This window comes from Cephus cinctus, unplaced genomic scaffold (assembly GCF_000341935.2).
Source record: "Cephus cinctus unplaced genomic scaffold, Ccin1 Ccin1_scaffold0132, whole genome shotgun sequence".
NCBI classification, from domain to species: Eukaryota; Metazoa; Arthropoda; class Insecta; order Hymenoptera; family Cephidae; genus Cephus; species Cephus cinctus.
The window spans coordinates 1819015-1841826 of record NW_014332865.1 but is presented as its reverse complement, the minus strand read 5'-3'; the positions used below and the strand labels follow the sequence as shown (position 1 = coordinate 1841826).

Here is a 22812-nt window from a genome sequence, read left to right as displayed (position 1 = left end):
CACTAGGGACGCTAATGTGTGAGATTGCGAGTGATTACGGGTTGCGTGTATGTACTGTACTGCGTTTTTAGAGATTAGTTGCTAGAGATTATTATTTTTATTAATATTATATTAATGCGACTATTATTATTACTGTACGGTACCAGTAGCTTAGGATCTGTGAATGGACGTTGATAAAAAATAAAAAAGGAAAGCGAACTGTGACAATATGTTTAAAAAAACAGCAAAATGGAACCTCGTGAGTGCACAAACTTTCCCATCGGAAAGTTAGCATAAAAGGATAAAAATGTATGTTTATAATGCCTAAAAAATTGTTCCTTAAATGCTCCTCATGTTTTCCTAATTGCTCCGCTGCTATTATACAATGGATTAAAAATATTCATTAAAACAGAAAAATATTTTTGTCATTGCTATTACAAATAAGATAAAATGGAGCATAGCTGAAATGAAGATAGAAATAAAGAAGTGATGAAGTAGAAAAGTAAGGAATAGAGTTATAAAAATGGAGAAGAAATGAGGAAAGAGATAAATAAGAAAGTGAAGAATGAAATATAAAGAAACAAGGAAGTAAAGAAGAAATAAATATAGAAATAGAAGAAGGCTGGAAATGGATATGATGAGGGGTGCTTCCAAGAGACCAGTATAAGAGACCGGCTTGAAGAAAAATGAGCGCTCCTAGGCCGGGCACTGCCTCAAGCGCTCTCCCCCCTCCCGAACCGTCTGCTCCCACTCACCGAGTCCTGCGTGACAAATTTGCGAGCACACAACTTTGGGCAACTTCTAGTACTTCTAAAATATGCTTGGCCTGAATTTCCGATTTCTGAGTGTCAATATTTTACTTTATTGATTTAATTATATTCTACAATTTCAATTCAAATTTTATCTACTCCGTATATTCTGCGAGATTTTTATTTAGCTTCAATTTTATATTTTGAATAAATTTTGAAAGTAAATCAAGATCCAATAATATTTTGTAAAAATTGAGGTGCTACACGGGTGTCAAGTTGGGACTTTCTTAAGAATGTCTTAAAAATATTTCAACAATAAGTTTTTTCAATAATTCTTGAGAAGTTCTATATTTCCCGGTCTCGTTCTAAGAGTTGCTTTGGGAACCAGCGGTGAGTAGCGGAGAACCTCTGCCCGCCAAGCTACGCGATCGTGTTCACGTTTAGCTCGACTACGACGGGATTTGCATTGTCGACGGAGGCGATGATCACAGAATCCTACTTCCGTGCTCGCCGCTACGATCTGGCGCCATGATTTTGGTATCTCCTAAAACCGTAGTGTTGTGCATCTCTCTACCCACCGTGTGAGAACCATTTAAATTGAAAATTCTGTTGCAGTGGCGTTGTTGCATATAGTGGTATTACGTTAGCTTCGAACGTGAGTCATTGGACCTGCGCGATCCGGATCAAAATACGTTCGCTAGTGGCTATACCTCATCTATTTGTATCATGGGGTTGAGCATCTCCCTACTCTCGTCTCTGTAAGAACGATGAAAGAAAAGATACTATTGGTTGTTGGTGAAAAATACTAGCTACTCAACGGCGAATGGATGGGTTGCATTATTGTCAATGCAATTTATTAACGATGTTAAAGGTTGCTTTACAATAAGTCACTGATTTTATTGCCATAATAAGCAAATAAAAGCACTAACTGAGTCAGCGTTTGTTAATTAATATGCTCCGAAAATGTGGAACTAGAAGAAAATATCTGTGAAAGTATTGTAATTTTATAAAGTACTGTGCGCGAGTGTAAACGCGTGTAATATTCTTTTTCTTAAAATGCGTAAAGTTTTAATTGGTATATTACATGATTGAAGCTGAAATGAAAAGATGCTAACGCCGTGGTGGGCTTGTACCATCTTTTGAGGTGTTTATTACCACTGATATAAATGATGGAAGTTGATTTGGGTGGAGTTGTACAAAACAAAATGTGTGTTGCAGGTTTTTGAGGAAACCTAAAGGGAAAAGTACGTCGCAGATGGCTGATGTCACAAAACTTGGTTCTGGCCGTGATAGTATTATGAAGATGCTACTATCTTCAGGGCCTGTGGTCCCAACAACATCTGCAACAGGCTCTGGATTACCAAGCCCAACTGGGGATTCATCTGATGAGAATCCAAGTCGATTAACTACATATATACATCAGCTGGCTGGCTGTAATGAGATTGAGGTTGACGTTATTCTAAAGGATCATTGTTATGCACGACCCTGGAACTGGAAGCCTGAAAATGTCTATGCGAAACCTATCAAAAAGATATTCTTTAGCAAGCAGAAGAATGCTATGTCAACGTAAGTCATGTTCTATTTTAATATGGTGGAGTTCTTTGCTTATGTTTATCTGTATTTGGAGCATTTGGTATTTTTAATTTGGTTAACGCTCTTATAGAAAGATATGTATCTGAATTCAATATAGCTTTTATTACTTTTCAAATTATCAGGGAGAAAGAGATACAGGATGATGAGATTGATGTTGATGGAGGGATAACTGATATGCCTGCACCTCCCTATGATCTGTCCAGAGCTCGCCATCTTATGGATGAATTTCAAAGATTATCAAATTTTGCAAGACCAGATGAAAATGATGATTGGGAAGATAAGATTGAAAAAATACTATGGTCACCAGTTCAGAATAGAATATTTTCTAAGGTTGTAAAAATTTTGACATCGGAGAGGCTTGCAAGACTAGCCAAGGCACAAAGTGTTATGGAACCAGTTTCTCGAAGGATATCAGTAGACACAGCTGCAAGGAGATTTCGTGAAACCTTGGCTTCAGCTGGGTGGGACTGGCGACTAGCTCAGTGGTTACACAATTTATTGTTCGATTACCTTCCACAAGAGTACCTGGCAATATACCTTGATATTTTGCAAACGTCGAGATTAAGAATTCCGCAGCTCATCGATAAAATGATTGCTGTGCAACCAAATATTAATGCTAAAGGATCACCAATAACATGGGAAACACTTGGCTCCCTTCTAAAGAGATCATGGGATCCTGTTGCATCTAGCTTAAACTCTAATAGACCTGTAATTATATCAAATATTAATAACGAACATGGCTAGTTCGAAATTCTGGAAAACTAACACTGTATTATTTCAGAAAAAATTACCGGGAAATCCTATATTGGTAATAGCTCCATCCAGTGTTGGAACTAGTATTTCTTCCCGTCAACATAAATGGATTTCACAATTAGGTGCACTTGGTATGGTGGTTACAGTCCATACTCATCTAGGCTTGGCTGCCAATAGAATGACAATGATGGCATGCATCGATCAGTTAGTTCAAGCAACTAGAGCAAAAATACAAGATGTCAGAGGAGACTGTCCAGGAAGACCAATAATACTTGTAGGCTTCAATACAGGTGCTGCACTTGCTTGTCAGGTAAATATTTGTTTAATCTCATATAAAATGTTCCAATCGGATTAAGAAAACTTCTCTTACGTGATGAAATCGTTTACGAAATTAATAGGTAGCACAAATGGAGCACGTTACTGCTGTCATATGCCTTGGTTTTCCTTTCATAACTGTGGAAGGAAAACGAGGCGCACCGGATGATACTCTCATAGACATTCGATGTCCAGTCATGTTTATAATAGGAGAACATGCTACCTTGGTGAGACCAGATGATCTAGAGGACTTACGTGAGAAAATGCTAGTTGAGACAAGCTTAGTAGTAGTGGGTACTGCTGATAACCATTTAAGAATCTCAACCGCTAAAAAAATGTCGGAGGGTATCACGCAAAGCATGGTAGACAGATGTATTTTGGATGAAATTGGTGATTTTGTTGGTAGCATACTCTTGCAACCACATCCACTACCACTGCGACCCGCAGCATTTTCAAATTATGATAATAAGAACAATAAGAAGGAATCTAGGAAAAGAAAGAATTCGACAAGTAGTTCAGTGGAGAGTGAACCAAATTCCCCGAACGTAAAGAAATCAAGACCGGGTACCCCAATTTCATCGACTACCGTTATAGGATCTGTTGTTACTTCAACCGTTATTAGCAGAACAGCAACATTGGAAACTCAGCCAACATTGGTTGCTGTCAGTGGAACGAATCTTAATCATACATCAGGCGCTAGACGCAAATCCAGGATAACATCTAATCAAAAAACTGGTTTGGTCGAGCATTTAATATCCCCCAGAATCACAGGGCAGGTAAGAAATTATTCATTATTAAAGAGGCTGAGAAAAAGTTTAGACGAAATTGAATTTTGTTGTATTAATTAAATATTTGATTTTAGCAAAACACGCATACTGGTAATGGTGGAATTACTTTGAATATCGGCTCTCTTGCTAGCTTAGCTCCTATAGGACCTATACGACTAGCTCCATCGTCCGTTACTTCAGCTATTACAACTACCGCGAAAACAAGCTCTACATCTAGGGTTCCTACTACTTTTGCTAAATTGCCTAAAATGATAACAACAAGTATTACACCGCAAACTGTACCGAAAATGAAAACTGTGATGTCAGCGAATAAAGGATTTTCGAAAGTGATGTCGGGCAATTATAAGCACATTAATATTACTGATAAAGGAGGAGAAACTAAATTGGTAAATGTATTAACAACTGCTGGAAATCAAGTTCGTGTCAGTGCTTGTACGCCAACAGGTATTATAAATATATACAATTTATTATAATAACACCAATAAGTTTAGTCATAAAATAAATTTTGAAAATAATGTTTTTATCTTCTAGCAATGCATAGTAAACCGGTTGGAAGCGCAAGTGATGCGCTGACGGCTTTGCTACAATCTGGGAGAAATTCAATAGGGATAATAAGTGGTCAGTCTACGGGAAGAACAACTCCAGCATCCAGTATTTTGTTAACTCCTAGCACTAACACAGCAAACACAGTTTTGTCTACTACATCCACTTCAGCTGCAAAAGGTAGAATATTATTATCTAGCCACATTTTGAATAAGTGATTGACACTTTGTAAACTTAAGTTATTAGTCAGTGCCTTCGATCATACAGGTCATTCAGTATAAAATTTGTCGTAAAAAAAACGTATTTTGAAAACACACCAAAGAGGCCATGCTCTCAAAAAGAAAATTTATGGTAGATGTACATAATCATAGATACTCTGTATACTTGAAACGTGCCGCTGAATCACAATAATTATTAATATTTCTACATTGTACTATAGTATCATACAATTTTTATAACTTTATAATCGTCATTGTATTTGGCAACAAATTCCTTGCAACAAGTATGCCGGAATGGAATGATGTTTTAGAAAAATTGAGTGCGTGCGCACTGCTATTATTTGATACAAACAAAAAGAGCCCCATTTGCCAGTATTTAGTATCATGCTGTTTTTTAGTGTTGAAAAAAGACATTGAGTCACAGTATATGCATGTTATGTAATTCTGCTCTTAATGCAAAAAGAAACCAGACCTGACAATCATTCCATTTTTTTTTTCAAAATAATTTTTGTCATTAGTCGATATATCGTAATCATTATTTTTTTTTGCAATGACGAGATGTATATAGTAGATCGTGTTAATTGATGTAATCTTTGAGAAAATTACATTTTTCAAATATAATTTATGGTGTAGTATAGCGCTAATGTCAGTAGCAAGTAAATAAAGGCAGCATGTATATACACTTGATTTTACTTAAAAGCTGCACTAATCTTTATTCAAATGCTTTCATTGCAATAATATACAATAACTAATATTCGTAGCAATTGAATATTCGTGATATCGCAATCTTTCTTTCCTCTTACGATGCAAAAAGAACTTAACCGTTGATATCTCATGAATCTGTTGTACTTATCACTGTAATAAATTAACTGACTGTTAAAATCAATTAAAGAGAAACACTTTCATTTCTATCCTCAAATGACAGGCAGTGTAAATTTTGAAATTGATTGTTACAAATCAAAGCATGATCAATAAAATGAATTCAACTTGATAACATATTTTTATATGTACATATAAAAAACGGTGCGTATTTATAAAATTTTACAATCTCAACTGTGAGTTTCTTTTATAAATGTCACTTTTATGAATTTTCTCAGATATAAATGCGTGCATCTGTAAATACACCACTATAGCTTTATATTTTATGTTGAATAAATATTTTTCTGTAATTCGGATTACTTTCATTCCTACCCCCAATATCCTCATCGAAAGTAAATGCACGATCAGATTTCTATTCTCAATTTATAGGATGAACGTTGACTTCATTTTCTTTGAGTAGGACATATCTAATTCTTGTTTTTGTACAAAACAGTATATTAACGTTGAACCATATTACATCTATGAAATCAAGATACACTTTTTGCAAATAGGTCTATCAAGGAATTTTGTGTAGTACATAATTATCATGCTTTGCTAAGTACTCCAACTCTTGCATTTTGTATTACTCTATTAGTGCTCCGGTTGTAAGAAATGCAGATCAACATATAAGAAACCAAATAGAAAATCCACTGCAATAGTAATGCATTCCTTGGCCCTTTTCTCTGACAATATCTGAGAAAAGTGTCTGTATTTTGTAGTGATGGACACCACAACAGCAGGCAGCGGCTTCGATCGAACGATGCCCATTTCTACTCGTTCCTTGGATATCTCGAAGGTATCATTGCTGCCTTCTCAAGCAAGTCTGTCCAGCAACAAAAACTATCCACTCAGTACATCCTGCAGCAACGTAGTCATGCTAGCCGAAAGTTCACGGAATGCAAGGAACAGTTCATCGATGTTAGTCCCGATAACAAGTCAAAATCCGATAACAATATTACCTTTATCAAACAAACTGAAGCCAGCACAAAAATCTACAAAGCCAGTACCAAAGATCACGGTGAATAGCTGTAACTTACAACGTGCCCAAAGGGCAAAGCCACAGTCGCCTACGATGAAGAAGAAATTCGCAAATGACCTGGACGACGATCTCGGCAACATATTGGATATCCCAATAATATTTGCCAAGGACGGTGATAATTTAAGCGCCATGGAAAAAGTACCGTCTCTTACTCAGATGCCTACTGTCATAGACTCTTATGACAAGAGTCAAAATGTTCCTAAACTGGGAACCACTACAAAAGTTGTTCTGATAACTAACAAACATGATAAGGTACAACAGTCATGTGGAAAAATCCTTAATCCACCGATACAAACAATTGTACGGCCAACCGTTCCCACGCAAACAATAACGCGCGCTTTGTTCCAGGCGCGACCGCAAAATTCTATTGTTTCTGCGATCAGTCGGGCTGCTGTTACTATGCAGAATGTTCCACGTACTGTACAACCTACTATTAAGTATACTAAGATTATTTTAGCAAAAAGAAACACTATACCGTGTATAGGACAGAATGATAAGGGAGAGCAAGTGATTTTAACGAAAAATACTCAAAAGTTGCCAGCCTCTAAGGTGTTCAATTATGAGAAAAATGAGCATAAGTATGTTCAGATGTCTCCTAGGATACAGACCAAGTATCAAGAGAATCTTGTAGATGATACTCTTGAGATTGAAGATGCTATTAAGACTAATATCATAGAACGTAAGATGGTATCTATACCGGAGATTGATTTGACTTCACCGAGTAAGAGCGATCGTGGAATTGAATCGAGGAGGACAGTCGAATCTAATATGCATTTAAATGAAGAAGATACTAATCATATTGAGAATAATAAATCATCCGATGCAATATCAATGCAAGAATAAATAATGGTCAGTTTGTGGAGCTTAGGTTATATTAGCACAAGAGTGTTCTGTATATATGTCTGATGTAACAATTAATGAAATTTGAGAAGCGATAGACTATTAATGAAAGAGCGTTGGAATTCAAAAAGAAAAGCGTAGTGAGTGAAGACGAAAATTTCACAGCAAACGAAAATATCGTAATAAAGAATGATACGTAAAAGGCTACAGAATGCCTGAGAATGAAGATATGTGATAAATCTTAAAAATGTTATTGTTCTGTATTATATTGTATTTTTTTTATATCCGATATCGTTGCCTTGTACAAAGTATTTCTCTCTATAGTTATCACTGCAAGATAAAGTGGGGTTTTAGGAATATTTTCTGCAAATGAGTGTATAATATACAGTAATATAACTCTTTGCATATGCCTGTAAAGAGAAGCTACTCTTAAATTAACTCGCGAGATCCATATTTACAGAACTGATTAATGCACGTGTCACATGTAAATTATATATGATAACCATAGGGAAAATATGCCAGAAAACAATATGATAATAGTAAAAACGACATAATATAAGAATCCAATGTTCTTCAATGGCATTTCATAAAAAAACATTAGTTACTGTACGAGGCTGTAATCCGATTCAAAAAGAATCACTATTACAATAGTAATTACTATCAAACATAATCTGATAATTCTGTATGACAAAGAATAAAATTACATAAAATTAATGCAAAATGTGATTTATTTCTTGTTTGAATGTTTATATTCTATTATAATCTAAGGTGGTTTACAATCTGATGGAAAAAAGGATGGACACCCGATTAGCTGGATGGACGACGAGTTCAATGTTTTCCGATTATGCAGTATGTCCGGCCAAGGACCCTAGTTTGTATCCGCTGTGATAAAGCCACTCGATTCACTTCCTGTAGTATCTTTGTTAAATTTCTCATAAACTTCTTCTTGTCAGTCTTTTAGTTTAGAATGACTGCACTAAGTGGTTTTGTTGAATTTTTCCAGAAAGGAAAGGTGAGTTGCGTGTGCTCAGATAACTGTTCATATTTGTGAAAATCTTATGCTATAACCAATTTACTCTCTATGTAAATTATTACATGAAAGTTAAGTAGTAAAATAAAAGTTTTATGCTTTTAGCCTTGTTGCATTATTTAAGGGAATTAATACTGTATTAGAATATAAAAATTATATGTTTATATTCCCTTGTGTTTTTAGACATTCAGACCAAAAAAGAAGTTTGCTTATGGAACGCTGCGATATTCACTGCATAAGCAAGCACAAGCTTCTCTAAATTCTGGAATTAATTTGCGATCTGTTGTTAAATTACCTGCTGGTGAAGATTTGAATGATTGGATTGCAGTGCATGGTAAGAAAAATGTATACTTTTCATTGATTCATTCCATGTGTAATTATGCAGTGATATTAATTTAATATTATTGTTTTCATTTCAGTGGTAGATTTTTTTAACAGAATAAATCTTATATATGGTACCATATCTGAATATTGTGACTCAGCATCATGTCCTGCGATGAGTGGTGGATCAAGATTTGAATACTTATGGGCAGATGGAGATAAGTACAAGAAACCGACAGCACTGCCAGCACCGCAATATGTTAGTCTTTTGATGGATTGGATTGAAGCTCAGATTAATAATGAAACTATATTTCCTGTATCAACTGGTGAGTCATGTTTTTTCTTTTTCACTGTGGCACAACGGAGAACTTTTATTCTTTATAGTAACTAGTTACTGTCTTTCATTGCAGATGTACCTTTCCCAAAGACCTTTATACCCCTCTGCAGAAAAATTTTAACTCGACTATTCAGAGTATTTGTACATGTATATATACATCATTTTCATCGTATTGTGACTATCGGAGCAGTGAGTACTATTTTATACTTTCCTACAAGCATTAATGTTAAATCTTTCATATTGAATATTTCCAGGAGGCACATGTTAATACGTGCTATAAACACTTTTACTATTTTGTCACTGAATTCGATCTGGTGAATTCCAAAGAATTGGAGCCTTTGGCTGAAATGACCTCAAAGGTTTGTAAGGATACAACATCACCGACACAAGTCACGGCACCTACAAATAGCCATTCTAGGTAGTTGTTTAAAAGTACGATATTTGCAGTACAAAACAATATAGAACGATAGTTACAAGCCGTCAACTATGAAATTGGAACGCTTCACACTTAAAGCTAAAGGGTTTGACCCAAATCTCAATTATATTTATAACAAGCTATCTGATTTACCTTTCACTTTTGAAAAACAATGAAATTAATATTTGCCACCCATGATATTGATTTTGAATAGAAATTGTAATATTTAACTTTATGAATCAAAACTATGAATTATTTAATTACAATAACAGCCACAAGAAAGTTAAAATTTAGTTTTCTTTTCTAATTAAATAAACTATTTTAGTAAATTGCGCTTAGTACTTTTATATAATATGAGCAATAACGACGAGAATTTGCATATATATATACATTTTATGGAATATAAGCGGTGAAAGAAAAATTATGTTAGCTCGCGAAATCTCGAGTATTCTGTCGAAATAAAAAGAGAAGTAACTTATAAGCTTTTTAAACGAACTTGGCTTTTGTATTCAAATATTAAAATTACATATTTATAACTGCATAATGAGAAGCATAATACTATAATGTAAGACTAAACTCTCAGTATAGATTATTCATATTTTTGGTTCACAATTTGTTTAAACTATAACATATTGGCTATGGCGTAAACAATGCTATTGCAAAACGATCTAGAAAGTTTCAAGCATAAGTACTATTTTTTTTAATGAATGAAAAAATCAAGTTCTACTAGGTATATACACTCAATAGCATCTTGTATTGGCATTTAATATTGTTGTGTAACATGGCGTCATACCGTTTACTTATATAAGATCTAGAAAATGAATTATTTTCACTACTAATTACCGTACTAGGCTTAATTGTGATTGATATTAGTGTTGTCATAATAATTTGTAATTACTTAATTTCTCTAGTCAGTATTAAATCAAAACTTGTGTTTATGTTGAGAATTTACTTTTTGTATATCATTTATACCTCTCTACTTAAATATTTTCTATAAATCCTTGGTCCTTTAATAATGACAGAAGCGAATTCTGTTAGTTACACTAATTCAACTTCATGCTAACTACGTGTTGTGTTTTGCCAGACGTAATCGTTCTGTGGTTCAAAATTGAATAAACAAATTATAAAATCAAATATATGCAAAGGTAAGTATGTTTTTTGTTACTTAAGAGATACATTCACGGAAGACACACTTGACTTATGACGTAAGGTATATATTAATTACTCGACATCTCGTGCATTCAATACAAAGTAATGCAGTATGGTTATGTCGTATGATAATAAACATTCCTATATATCCTCATTATTAAAATCCGATTTCAATTTATATACATAACATGCTTAGGGAAAATTGTATACACAGTTTCAAATTGTACAATAATGAAGCTATAAGCATATATATAATAATAAAAAAATCTTTATAACAAAAACAAAACATTTAGTATTGAAGCATCAGCGCCACTGCATTACAGTGTCGAATCATTGAGACTGAAACGCCTGTTCAGTACAGAGTACAGTGATTATCTGCTCACGAAGATAGACACGTCTACTCAGACAGTGCATAAAAAATGGTATCGATGTATTACACGAGTCAAAGTTATTAAATATCCGCATTTTTACCGAAAGCATTCATGCAGATTCGATAAGACCTAGAAAGATTATATTGCAAATTCAATATTGACTGTTTCAGATGGAAATCTGTATCGACTGCATAGAATCAGCGAGGAACGCCATAAATGGCGGAGCAATGAGACTCGAAATATGCTCGGCTTTATCGGAGGGTGGATTAACACCTAGTCCAGGATTAGTCAAATTCCTTAAGAATTATTCTACCGTCCCAATTTATGCCATGATTCGAATGAGATCTGGTAATTTTGTTTACTCGCATGACGAAATGGAGTCCATGCTCTACGATTTGAAAATACTCAAAGAACTTGGAGTGGATGGCTTCGTTTTCGGTGCTTTAACCGAAGAAGGAGATATCAACATGGAATTTTGTCTGGATATAATTAAAGCGGCTAGTCCGCGTCCCGTTACATTTCACAGAGCTTTTGATGAAGTCTCTGACCCGTATAAATCTTTAGAAATTCTCATTGACCTTGGTTTCGAAAGAATTCTAACGTCCGGTCAAGAAAATTCGGCTGAAAAAGGAATAAGGATAATCGAACAGTTGGTTAAACAAGCTCGCGAGAGAATTATAATAATGCCCGGTGCTGGCATAACGACGAATAACTTATCACTCATAAAGAAACAATCTGGAGCAAACCAGTTTCATGCCTCTGCAAGGAAAAGAAAAATTGCAAGTGGCACAAAGATCAAAATGGGAAATGCAGCAAATTCTGATAGTGTCATGATTACAGATGAAGAATCAGTCAGAGACCTTGTGAAAATTATCAAAGAATTTCCAAAATAAATGTTACATTATCCATAATTTTAGGTCATAATTATCCAAGTAAATCCTTGATAATAAGAATACGAATAGCAGGATTATTGGATTAATAATTGTATTTGCAATCCAAGTTTAATACATAACATACGTACAAGCATTGTTTAATCATAAAAACATTAAAATTAACTAATGAATTTGAAAGCAGGCAGTCCTAAGATGAAATATAAACATACAATCTGAATCAAACTTGACCTTTGATCTAATAATCGTGGAAGTCATATTAAACCAGTTAAATCGAGCCTGATCGATCAAGCAAGCAGTTCTAAAGTCCAAAAGACGCGTGCACATTGATTATAGTTTACCTAACTTATACTTTTCAAAATGAATGTAAACTAATTAAATGAGTTTATATGATTATTGAGATGAGACGTTCTATTTTCGTTACAGCTAAGTTGCAATTAGCTAGCACGCGAGTCATGCATGTTAATCGTGTTAAAGTATAGTAAATCACATGATATCACAATGTCAAATAGTATATAATGACTGTGTAACGCATATAAAGGAATGAAAAAACGTAATATTTCAAAATTATTGTATTCCCTTTTAAGACTGACGCATAAACAAAATCGCAACAAAGAATGCCAATTGAATGAATTGTCTTCTCAAAAATTAAAAATGAATTATTAAATATAATACAGATAGGCTGCGTCAGAGCTTAGGACTATTTTTAAACGACCTGAATCTTAACTTTATAACAATAAACATAAATATGGATGGAAACCTTGAAGTCAACGTCACTTCCCGCAGTACTTTATTCAGTGTAGACTTTCGCGATCCATTTTGTTTGCGGCTTTGCCTTTCACGTTCAATTGCTGTAATCCTCATCGGAAGTTGCTCCTGCAGTTTCATAAGGCTTTTGGATTATTAATTCTCGGTTAATCTTTCTATACGATCGTGATACAGTGATAAAAGAAATTCAGGAACACAAAGACTTTAAAACGTGAATTATTAATGATACTATACGTCAATTTGATATTACCATTGGATTCACGTTATTCATTAATGATACCGTATTTCATATCTACTAGTTTTTTTAGCTATGAAAAATAAAAATAGTGGCGTTATGCGCGAATGTTTAAATAAATCGCACAAAACGCCCCGGCACACGCTACAAGGAAGACATAGTGGGGACTTATCGCAAAACTGGAGCGAACCAGTTAAGGCAGCCGCGCATTATTGGCGCGTCGCATGAGACTAAAAATGAAAATAAGATTGAAATAATTGTCAGGTAATTTCGTTGTATGAAACCAACCTTAAGAAAGCTCAATTTTGTCTGTAATAACATAGAAAAAAAAAATAAAGATTTTTTTAATTATAAATTTTATTGGAAAACCACTTAGTATTATGAGTACCAAGAGTTATAATAATGTCAACTGATCATCCTATATAATCATTTAAAATCTTAAGAACCTATAAAAAAGAACCTATTTTTTCGATTGTTTTTACGAACTTTACTGTACTAGCTCCTTTAAGTATGTAGATTAATGACTGAATAAAAGGAGTTAATAGATAAATGTAAGTAAGCTGCGCATCACTTGCAAATACTTAACGATTATTTTCGGCCAGTGAAACGATACCAAAATTGTTATTAACCGGTTTAACCACAGCATATGTTTTCACCGTGTAGGATTGAAATAGAATTAACCAATTAGAAACGAGATTTGAGCGGAATAAACTGACTTGAAAGGTTAAATCTATGTCAATCCTGAATGGTGGAAATATATGCACAGATAATAAAAGGCAGTCTTTTATCTGACTGAGAGGAAATATATGCTGCGACTATTTGAAGACTGCAAGTATATCAAGGGACAGAGATAACAGACGAATAATAATCTGAACAATTTAAAACTGGCGGGGAATTACCTACAAGTTTGATAAATTCAAGAAAAACAGTCTTCAAATATCACAGAAAATATGAAATAGATATAATATCTTATTCGGACACATACGATCCCTGTCGTCAATTCCATTTTTAGAACATTCCAATTTCATCTTGTCATTTCTTACTGCAAATTACCTATTGAAATTATCTACTATTTAACGCATCAGCATCATGGTGTTCAACAATACTAAACCATGTCATAAAGTGCAATTGAAACGTTACCAAAGGAAGGAATGGAACTATCTTTAAGTATCGTGTAAGAAATGAAAAGTAACATATGATGAATACATGAAATTGTTTAAATGATAAAAATTTTTATCAGTATATTCATACATACATACATTTAAACATCTCGATGTACAAGAATAGAATTTTTAGATAAGAGATTAATATTTCTAGTTATTTTGAAATAATTAGCACTAATGTGCATGACGTAGTTCCATATCCGTCAATTTGAAGATACTCCTATATGGAAGTAGAATGCAGCGTTACCGTTAGCTGTTGGCCTTATTGCATAATACCTCAATAAAAAGCAATATTGCTTTGAATTGCGTATATTTTTAAATATAGCATATGTGAGTGAACTTGTAAATATTGATAGTTATGTATATTAAACATACACTCTACTGCCTTCCTCCTCCATGAGTAACGTAATTAAGCAAATTACAAAGTCACGCCGAAATTTTCCTATAGAAAGTATGAAAAATAGTAGAATATAAAATGAATTTGTTTAGAGAAATAAAATTTTTTTTTTATTATATATACTTAGCCCTAATATCGCTAGATTTGAGAGAAACATTAAATTCAGTACGTCGTTAATATAGACTGAATAAAAATATACGAATAATAGAATACACGATTCGAATAATATTGCAATCAATGACCTCAGCCATTTTGCAATATCTTACGAACATCAACAGTTTTATTTCTCATAATTTAACAATACATGGTCGCCATGCGATTGCACGAATGGTAAGAGACTTATTTATTTATCTACGTCAATCGCAGTAAAGAATAATAAATATCGTTGAACTTTTTACGTACTTGAATAAAAAATTTGGTTTCTTCACAACCTTATACGTCATTAATTGCATATCTGTATTGATGATATATTTTTCTTCAATCAGTCCTAGTAGGCCGGTTGTCTTTCTCGAGAAATTCCGAGCATCAGTACTTGCTAACGGTATAGTTATTCGGAAAGAGCCATTCGCTACTCACACTGGCTTCACGTGTAAATAGACTCATCCGTAACTTTCAACGGAACTTTGTGAAATTCTTCCGAACCTTTACACGGGAGAGGATACAGTAGTGTCACCTGGCGGAAGAAGGATGCACTTTTGCGGGACGAGAAATTGTATAGAACAGCCTGTACTCGGTATCATTCGCGAGAAAAAAGCGACAAATAAAAACTCGAATAATTTTTTACAATCATCGAGTACGAAATGTCGGCAGTGGAATCATTGAATATTCGTTAACAATAAAAGGGGAAATATTCCACGCGCTTGTTTACTTAAAAAATATCCGATCGTCAAATGTGTAGGAGTTACTTTTTTCGATCTGTGGAATTTTTCTTTTTTCGTTTACTAAATAACGCTTACTAGATATTTTAATGGGTGTAATGTTGGTTTATGATTGACCAATCCGAGGACTGATCGTATATTTCGTATTTGAAATAACGCCATTGTTGATTGAAGTTAGAAAGAGATAACAAATACGAGATAAGCTTTTCTGTTATATAGAAACGGCGATCCGCAAGAAACTTTAGTCGAAGTTCTGTCGCTACTAGCGAGAGTGCACTGGTTGCTTCGAATATTTCAAAACATTGTAAATCTGTTTTAAGAGAAATTTTCCAAAGTTTCACAATACAGATTAACACTGTCACAATGGTCATAGGAACTTTGAACACAATTCCAAAATTTGTGGAATTGAACGAACTTGCTTCGGAAAGTGTAAGAATAAGATTTCTATGTTTTATTTAGAAAAATGTGAAAATACATAGAAATTTGATCAACGGCTTTCATTACGCGAATTGTAGTTGCGTTTTCAGATATTTAATCACAATAACGTGTATACATATTCATCGAAATTGCTTATTGTCGCAAATGTGTTTTATTCGTAAAAACGCCGTTAGAAAATTTCAAGCGAAAGCCCAATGCACATATAACGCGTTTACATGCCAAATGAACAAAGGCTTTTTTTCATTTCTAACAGAAATGGAAATCACTCTTATCAATATCGGTAAAAGATTTTTATTCGAATTTTACACCGTACAGCAAATGTAGACGTACCTCAAACAGTATATACGTCTGTATAGACTTTTTCCACTAATTATACGGATTCCACATGTACCGGACTAGCTCTTTGTATGATTTCACTAAAGAGAAAATATGGTGTATGCGTTCGTAGCTGCGTGTCTCTCGTTATTACATCCCGCGTCCATTTTCACGCTCAGTGAAACGTTCACAGTTTTTAATCTCAATGAACACAATGTAAATGACCTTAAGATTTAGCATATATTATATAGAGAAAAAGTGAAACATATTATAAATTATATTAAAAGCTATATTACAGTTGTGTGTGTAATAAAATATTTTTCATGTTTCAGAATGGCGGAAAAATTCTTTTTGCAACGGACGATTGGTTTGCCAATGCCGAAAATTTACTCAAAGTAAGTCAAATATGACGATTATGACAGAAAATTCATTTTGCTACCTGTATCAATTTTCTGATAGAATTCGCAAAGTAGTATGTTATGTTGGGTTTTGATGAAAAATTAAAAAGACAAAATAATAAAGCACGTTCAAAGGTTATCGAGTTATCAGGACATACACAGTGAATATTTAGCATTTTGATACTTAATTACCGTTATCTATAGTTATGTAGATTAACTAATAAAAAATTCCATGAAATGCCAAAAACGTATCAATACGACCGAAATTGTCTCTCAGGTAGACATCTTAAGCTTTACTGAAAATTCTGCAAAAATTTGTATCCTTCGAAATTTTCGAAAAACTATTTTCGTATAACTACTTTCAAAGAATTTTCCGTATACCCATATTAAAGATGAATTTAGAATTTATATGTTGCCTGGGTGGATGAATTGAATATGCGTTGCACGCGTGGCTTATACGTAAAGGTTATATTGTGTTATCTGAAAGTCAAATGTCTCAATAATAATTATGTTGAATATTTTTTTTCCAATGATTTTTAGGACCACGAACCCGTTTGGAAGGAAGGAGTATTCACGGAATATGGAAAATGGATGGATGGTTGGGAAACCAGAAGGAAACGTTGTACTGGTCATGATTGGGCTATCATAGCTTTGGGTCGTCCATCCGTTATCAAAGGTATTTGTATAGATACGGCACTCTTCACTGGAAACTACGCACCAAGATTTTCTGTACAGGCTGCACGGCTTTCCGAAAAAGGTGAGGATGGATATATTTAATTTATAAAACTTCGATTCCTGTGGCTGACTCTGCTCATTTTTATTAACAGATAATAAAAAATTTCCGGCTCGAAATGGTGTAATTGGCGCTGCAGCTAATAAGAGGGATATGGAAAAAATGTCTGTTCTTAAAACAGAGGTAAATAAATGCCTAAATCATGCGTAATATTTTGTACGTACATTATAAATTGACGTTTCAATATCTTTTTTTTTTTTTTAGAATTGGACAACAATCATCGACATGAAAGTACTCGGTGCCGGATACGAAGAAACGAGACGAAATTATTTTACAGTTTCTTCCAGTGAGATTTGGACTCATTTGCGTCTCAATATATACCCAGATGGTGGAATTGCAAGATTTCACGTTTATGGTTTCGCGTCACCTGATTGGCACAGTATAAATCATAATGAAGAGATTGATCTTATTGCCAGTGAGAATGGGAGTATTTGTGAAGGATACAGCGACGCTCATTACGGTCATCCTCGGAATTTGATTAAACCAGGCAGAGGAGTCAATATGGGAGACGGTTGGGAAACTGCAAGACGACTTGACAGACCACCGATTATAGAAGTTGACAATGCTGGCATTTTGCGGGTACGATATATCTTGTTTATTTATATTTTCATAAATATTTTGCAAATTTTTATTATTAATCTTGTCATTCGTTACAGGTGCCTGGCAGTGAATGGGCAATATTCAAACTGGGACACGTAGGGGAAATTCATCGGATTGAAGTTGACACCAATCACTTCAAGGGTAATTTTCCAGACAGTGTAAAAATTGAAGGTATTATGACGTCACCAGGACAGGACATTCGAACTGCCAATTGGAAAGTTGTTATGACTCCCAAGAAGGTGAGCTATATTTTTGTGGCTAGAATTACATATGTACATATATACTTATAACATTCCTCAGAGTGAGATATTATGTGTTAACGTATAGCTATGAAGTTAACAAATCTTTATTTTACATCAATCTGTCATTTATAATAACACGTGTTGCTATGTAATGTTTTACAGTTGTCGGCGCACAGGGTACATGAATATTGTTACGATGACATGATCTGGCATGGACCCATAAGTCATGTAAAAGTGTCAATGGCTCCAGATGGTGGTATTTCAAGAGTAAGAGTTTGGGGTTATATAAAGCAGCAGTGAATTTCGGTTAACTTATTTTAAAATTTTAAGTTTATCATCAAATTACATTTTATCATTTCACCATAAATTTAGACTGCACGAGATTATCGCAAAAGTCATATTAACAATGCGAGAAAAGATTCCAAAAATTTTCTTTTGCGATCAATCTGTAAGAACAAATGATATTATTAATTAAGAATTAGAGTATGAAGTACGAATGGTGGTGCATCACGAGATGTAATCGTGTACATAGGTATAGATTACTCATGACCAGTATAAAATGTTCGACAAAGTATCTCTATATTTATAAATCTACTAATACCATAAAATTGTAAAATTAGATAATATATTTAAAATTGAATAATAAAATACAAAACTTGATACGATTGTGGATAACCCTTATAACTTTTAACATCCTTATAAAAAATTACAGCATCTCAATTAGTTAAGTATCAGAAGATTTCAATGCACATGTATTATTGCTGATGCAAGAATCGCCATTCTCTTTATATGATAATCCAGTTTCCCGATGTCATCCCACTTGATTGAAATGAGGAAGAGTAGAGATCATCCCCAAGTAAAAACATGTATCGAAACCATCCAGGTAGGAAACAGCTAATCGAGAGTGTTGTACGAAGTGGGGATAAGGACTATTCCAAGTAAAAGGAGAGGTTCTCTCGTCGAAGATCGCGGTTGAATTGCAAACTACACTTTCATTCGGTGCAGAGTCGCGCAGTCGCGCATACTATATACATACGCGTTTACCTGGTCGAGAAAAATACGTTGAAAACAAACGACGCGCGTTTCTTAAAATAGTTCGTGCGGGGGGCGCCACTGATCCTTTCCCGTTAAACAAAGCCAAAGCAAAGGCTTCGCGACGCTGCCAATGTTAATCGCATCTCAGAGGAAAATCATAAATGGATATTGAGGTGCCGCTAAGACCTCCTGGTGTTTCAGGGAAATCAAAGAAAGGGGAGCTTCCTCGGAATCACTGGAGATCCTCCATTGGTTCTTGAATTCCTTCCAAGCCGGTTTACGCGCAGCATCGCTTGGAACTGATCCTAAGAAATTGTCTACGGACATCTTCGTTCCGTAATATATATATATATATATATATATATATATATTGTGTATATATATATATTGTATTCTCGTTGTGGATGTCCTCAACTTGTGCTTGTGTTGTTGCTCCACCTGAAGTCCTCAGTGCGGGAAACACTTCTAGACGGTTCGGGCGTCTGTAAACGTGAGACACAATACGCGCTCTGAAAACAATACTACATTTGACACACGTTTAACGGTTTGCTGTGACTTTTTGAAAACGCACCTTTACGGTATTAGAATTAATTTATTCGATTAGACAGGACCCCTTTTTTCCTCTTTGATCGTTACTCTTAACGAATTCTTGTTGTCCTGTGAACTTGAGTGGATTATTGGATGCTACATACTGGCCTTGAATTCCGACGCTTTAATGGTCTAGTCTGCGCGGCTGGTGAGAATGGAATTTATCGTTTGCGGAGGATAAAGTCAACTCTTTTGAAATCCTTGGGAATACGTTACTGAAATGTACTAGTGAATTATTTGAATTTTCAAAATTGTAAAAACTGTGAACGCTCGAGGACGTAATTTCAGTGTTGCGAATTTGACGATCGATGTTTGATTACTTGAACCCGCTAGTATGTCTGTCTCACTCTTACACACGGAAACAGATATTAGTTGATCTCTGTCGCACTCGTGGCAAGTATAGGAAGCTTGTAAATATTTGAAGGATCCTGTCTTCACTTTTTTTTTTATAACGTTAGCGTCTTGTCAATGAATGCCGGTCGACTGCTAGTCTTGCGAATGTGAAATGATGCAAAATGGTAGCTAATTGAAAAACATCCGTAATAACTCAAGTATGACTTTTAATAATAGAATGTAAAATGCAGTGCAAGTCTAGGCACCTATAACAACGGCATACGAAAGTAACGATTAATTGACACCATTGATATTAATATTCAGATGAATTTCCGGTATGAATTTGACTAACGAAGTAGGTCAGCCACGTAGTGGCATTTGAATTTTTAAGGAAGACAAATGATAACTAATTCCTGGTTGAAGTTCAACAAACTTATCCAATGACGTAGGAATAACGAGAGATACAGGATACTTTCTAATAGTTCCTCTTAGAACTGATCCAACTGGATGACGTTACGGCATGTAGCATTGCTTCTCTTTAATGCATCGATTATCGCACGAGTCAGTCTCGATTCTTGAATTATTAATTGAAATATCTTTTTGCGACGCAACGATGCAATATCTGAACATCCGGCCAATTAGTTGTTTTACACAACTATAATATTTAATTAGGAGCTCGACGAAGAGCTGAAAAAATATTATGCACTTTAAATATAATTATTAATTACTGTATATCATAATGACGTTTACATTGAATTCATGAGTTCAGGAAGCTGATGTAACCTCTTTAATATGGATTAAGATCAAATGTGTAACAGTCTCTTGGAAAGTTATAGAAATTGGTCACGATGCCACGTAATACAATTACATGTACCAATAATTAATTGGAAAAAAAAATATCGGCTATTAGGTTTCTCGAAAAGGCAGAGGATAATCCTTGATGCGTTCTCTAAAGCTGGTTTCACTTTCAGTAATTTCTGCACTGAACGGGATCCGCTAATCTTGGAATGGTATGTTTGTAATTGCCCGGAAAAATATGTGCACATTGAAATCACGTGTGATTGATTTGTGAGAGCTTCGCGCGAAATTCGTTCGTTGGGAACGCGTACGTCGTATGGAACTTTGAGAAGCCTCAAAAGAATAAAAAAATGACTGGAAAGGACGAGACTCAAAGTGAGAAAATAAGGAAGATGTTCAGTTGGAGTAATGGATTAACGAGGTAAGTAATTATATTTTTAAAAAATAGAATTAAATATTAATTAACTCAAAGTCAACATATCCTCTCGTAACCGTACGGGAAAATGATTCGATCGATTCCTTAATGTTAAATTTAATTGTTAGCAGTGCAATATGACATTTTATGGATTCAGTGCATACTGCACGTAAATTATAATTAAACTCTTTGGATTCCTGTTTAATGGCATGCTCTTGAGAAATACGCACTGAAAGCAGATAGATGTTGAAAGCAAGATAAAACGATCAAAGTTATTACGCAAAGGGGACACTGAGTACAGTCTAGGGTTAATCCGGGGAATGTGTAAATTTTCCACGATATAAGAGTCCACGTTGATGTTTCTGAAACAACTTATGAGCTCATCAACTCAGATCCCGTTTCTGTTTTTATTATAATGGTAAAAGTAATGAAAACGGACAATAAAACGAATTGAGAATAAGCAGTGATTAATAACAGGGCGAGTGATTAATGAATATTGTAAAGTGGAAATATATCTGTAACGTACAATAATCGTGGAATCGTCCTTGTCTGACAAAGTGTTATTCCGAGTTTTGTAACCTGTTACAAGGACAACTGGCAGAGCCCACCTCAAGAACGTGATCAGAGCATTGAATACAAGAATTCACAGTGAATACAGATGGTCGGTTTATACTAACTAATCTTCCGGGACCTGACAAGTATCTCACTGCGAAAGGCAAAAATATTCAAAAAACCATCTATACTGTATGCGAAGAAAGATCACTTAGTCAGTAGGATCATTAGTAAACATGCATAGTATACGTAAATCGTAAAAATTTTCCATTGACAATGATCGAATACCATACAAGTTCGAAAACTTTAAGAAGAGTAAAGATATGCCACAGAAGTTCAAAATTTCTTAATTCTAAACCAATTTTATAAAGTCAACAACTTCTATAAAATTAATAACAACTTGAACCTCAACATATAAGCTCTTAAAACTTTTTTGTTTTATGAGAAAAAAGAAACACCAAGAAATCCTTTTTTCATTCCACCAATCAAATTCGTTAAATTAACTTATTATGGCGGCCGACCGGTGAACCCGATTGACACCGCGCGTGAAAGTGGTCGGCAACAGCCGACAGCCAAGTAGCAACATCCACCGGTAAGCAGCTTGCATTGCTGAGTTCCTGGCGTAGAGTGAAAGGCACGAATGCAGACAAAACCTGTACGCGTTGACTGGATCGTA

The 22812-nt window shown here is 34.6% G+C and overlaps 5 protein-coding genes across 10 annotated transcripts in view; all 5 read left to right on the top strand.

Annotated features, from left to right (window-relative positions):
* Nucleotides 1-1179: 1179 nt before the first annotated feature.
* Nucleotides 1180-8329, top strand: LOC107263175 (KAT8 regulatory NSL complex subunit 3). Its single transcript, XM_015730100.2, has 8 exons — nucleotides 1180-1872; nucleotides 1947-2294; nucleotides 2444-3029; nucleotides 3103-3384; nucleotides 3473-4165; nucleotides 4252-4621; nucleotides 4709-4900; nucleotides 6516-8329. The coding sequence occupies exons 2-8, from the start codon at nucleotides 1984-1986 to the stop codon at nucleotides 7676-7678; spliced, it is 3597 nt and encodes a 1198-aa protein (XP_015585586.1). The 5' UTR covers nucleotides 1180-1872; nucleotides 1947-1983; the 3' UTR covers nucleotides 7679-8329.
* Nucleotides 8330-8504: 175 nt separating this feature from the next.
* Nucleotides 8505-10729, top strand: LOC107263137 (MOB kinase activator-like 3). Its single transcript, XM_015730032.2, has 5 exons — nucleotides 8505-8687; nucleotides 8889-9039; nucleotides 9125-9352; nucleotides 9437-9552; nucleotides 9618-10729. Exons 1-5 carry the CDS (start codon nucleotides 8643-8645, stop codon nucleotides 9783-9785), a joined length of 708 nt encoding a protein of 235 aa, XP_015585518.1. The 5' UTR covers nucleotides 8505-8642; the 3' UTR covers nucleotides 9786-10729.
* A 61-nt stretch (nucleotides 10730-10790) lies between these two features.
* Nucleotides 10791-13546, top strand: LOC107263135 (copper homeostasis protein cutC homolog). Of its 4 annotated transcripts, none has more exons than XM_015730030.2 (2): nucleotides 10791-10923; nucleotides 11469-13546. In XM_015730030.2, exon 2 carries the CDS (start codon nucleotides 11469-11471, stop codon nucleotides 12189-12191), a length of 723 nt encoding a protein of 240 aa, XP_015585516.1. In that variant the 5' UTR covers nucleotides 10791-10923; the 3' UTR covers nucleotides 12192-13546. The 4 variants fall into 4 exon arrangements, with proteins under 4 accessions (XP_015585516.1, XP_024936334.1, XP_015585517.1 ...); XM_025080566.1 differs by lacking the exon at nucleotides 10791-10923 and adding an exon at nucleotides 10955-11357; XM_015730031.2 differs by lacking the exon at nucleotides 10791-10923 and adding an exon at nucleotides 10955-11374.
* A 2314-nt stretch (nucleotides 13547-15860) lies between these two features.
* On the top strand, nucleotides 15861-19081 carry LOC107263133 (allantoicase). Its single transcript, XM_015730027.2, has 7 exons — nucleotides 15861-16058; nucleotides 16715-16777; nucleotides 17321-17537; nucleotides 17608-17696; nucleotides 17778-18152; nucleotides 18230-18412; nucleotides 18578-19081. Exons 1-7 carry the CDS (start codon nucleotides 15993-15995, stop codon nucleotides 18713-18715), a joined length of 1131 nt encoding a protein of 376 aa, XP_015585513.1. The 5' UTR covers nucleotides 15861-15992; the 3' UTR covers nucleotides 18716-19081.
* Nucleotides 19082-19843: 762 nt separating this feature from the next.
* Nucleotides 19844-22812, top strand: part of LOC107263130 (ABC transporter G family member 20) — a 29137-nt gene continuing 26168 nt past the window's right edge. Inside the window, exons 1-2 of one of the 3 annotated variants that reach the window (XM_015730012.2) lie at nucleotides 19844-20028; nucleotides 21343-21590. In XM_015730012.2, the coding sequence (XP_015585498.1) occupies nucleotides 21520-21590 (71 nt within the window). In that variant the 5' untranslated portion in view covers nucleotides 19844-20028; nucleotides 21343-21519. Of the gene's footprint in view, nucleotides 20187-21342; nucleotides 21591-22812 lie in introns of all 3 variants that reach the window. The other 2 variants (XM_015730010.2, XM_025080561.1) reach the window with 2 other exon arrangements.

What these genes read in the sequence shown, in the direction of transcription:
- LOC107263175 (XM_015730100.2), top strand. Translation starts at nt 1,984, where the DNA reads ATGGCTGATGTCACAAAACTTGGTTCTGGCCGTGATAGTATTATGAAG. An exon ending in GCTTAAACTCTAATAGACCT is followed by an intron (nt 3,030 to 3,102) that starts GTAATTATATCA and finishes GTATTATTTCAG; the next exon opens with AAAAAATTACCGGGAAATCC. An exon ending in ATCCACTTCAGCTGCAAAAG is followed by an intron (nt 4,901 to 6,515) that starts GTAGAATATTAT and finishes TGTATTTTGTAG; the next exon opens with TGATGGACACCACAACAGCA.
- LOC107263137 (XM_015730032.2), top strand. Translation starts at nt 8,643, where the DNA reads ATGACTGCACTAAGTGGTTTTGTTGAATTTTTCCAGAAAGGAAAG. An exon ending in TGATTGGATTGCAGTGCATG is followed by an intron (nt 9,040 to 9,124) that starts GTAAGAAAAATG and finishes TTTTCATTTCAG; the next exon opens with TGGTAGATTTTTTTAACAGA. An exon ending in TATATTTCCTGTATCAACTG is followed by an intron (nt 9,353 to 9,436) that starts GTGAGTCATGTT and finishes CTTTCATTGCAG; the next exon opens with ATGTACCTTTCCCAAAGACC.
- LOC107263133 (XM_015730027.2), top strand. Translation starts at nt 15,993, where the DNA reads ATGGTCATAGGAACTTTGAACACAATTCCAAAATTTGTGGAATTGAAC. An exon ending in ACGAACTTGCTTCGGAAAGT is followed by an intron (nt 16,059 to 16,714) that starts GTAAGAATAAGA and finishes TTCATGTTTCAG; the next exon opens with AATGGCGGAAAAATTCTTTT. An exon ending in TTGTTATGACTCCCAAGAAG is followed by an intron (nt 18,413 to 18,577) that starts GTGAGCTATATT and finishes AATGTTTTACAG; the next exon opens with TTGTCGGCGCACAGGGTACA.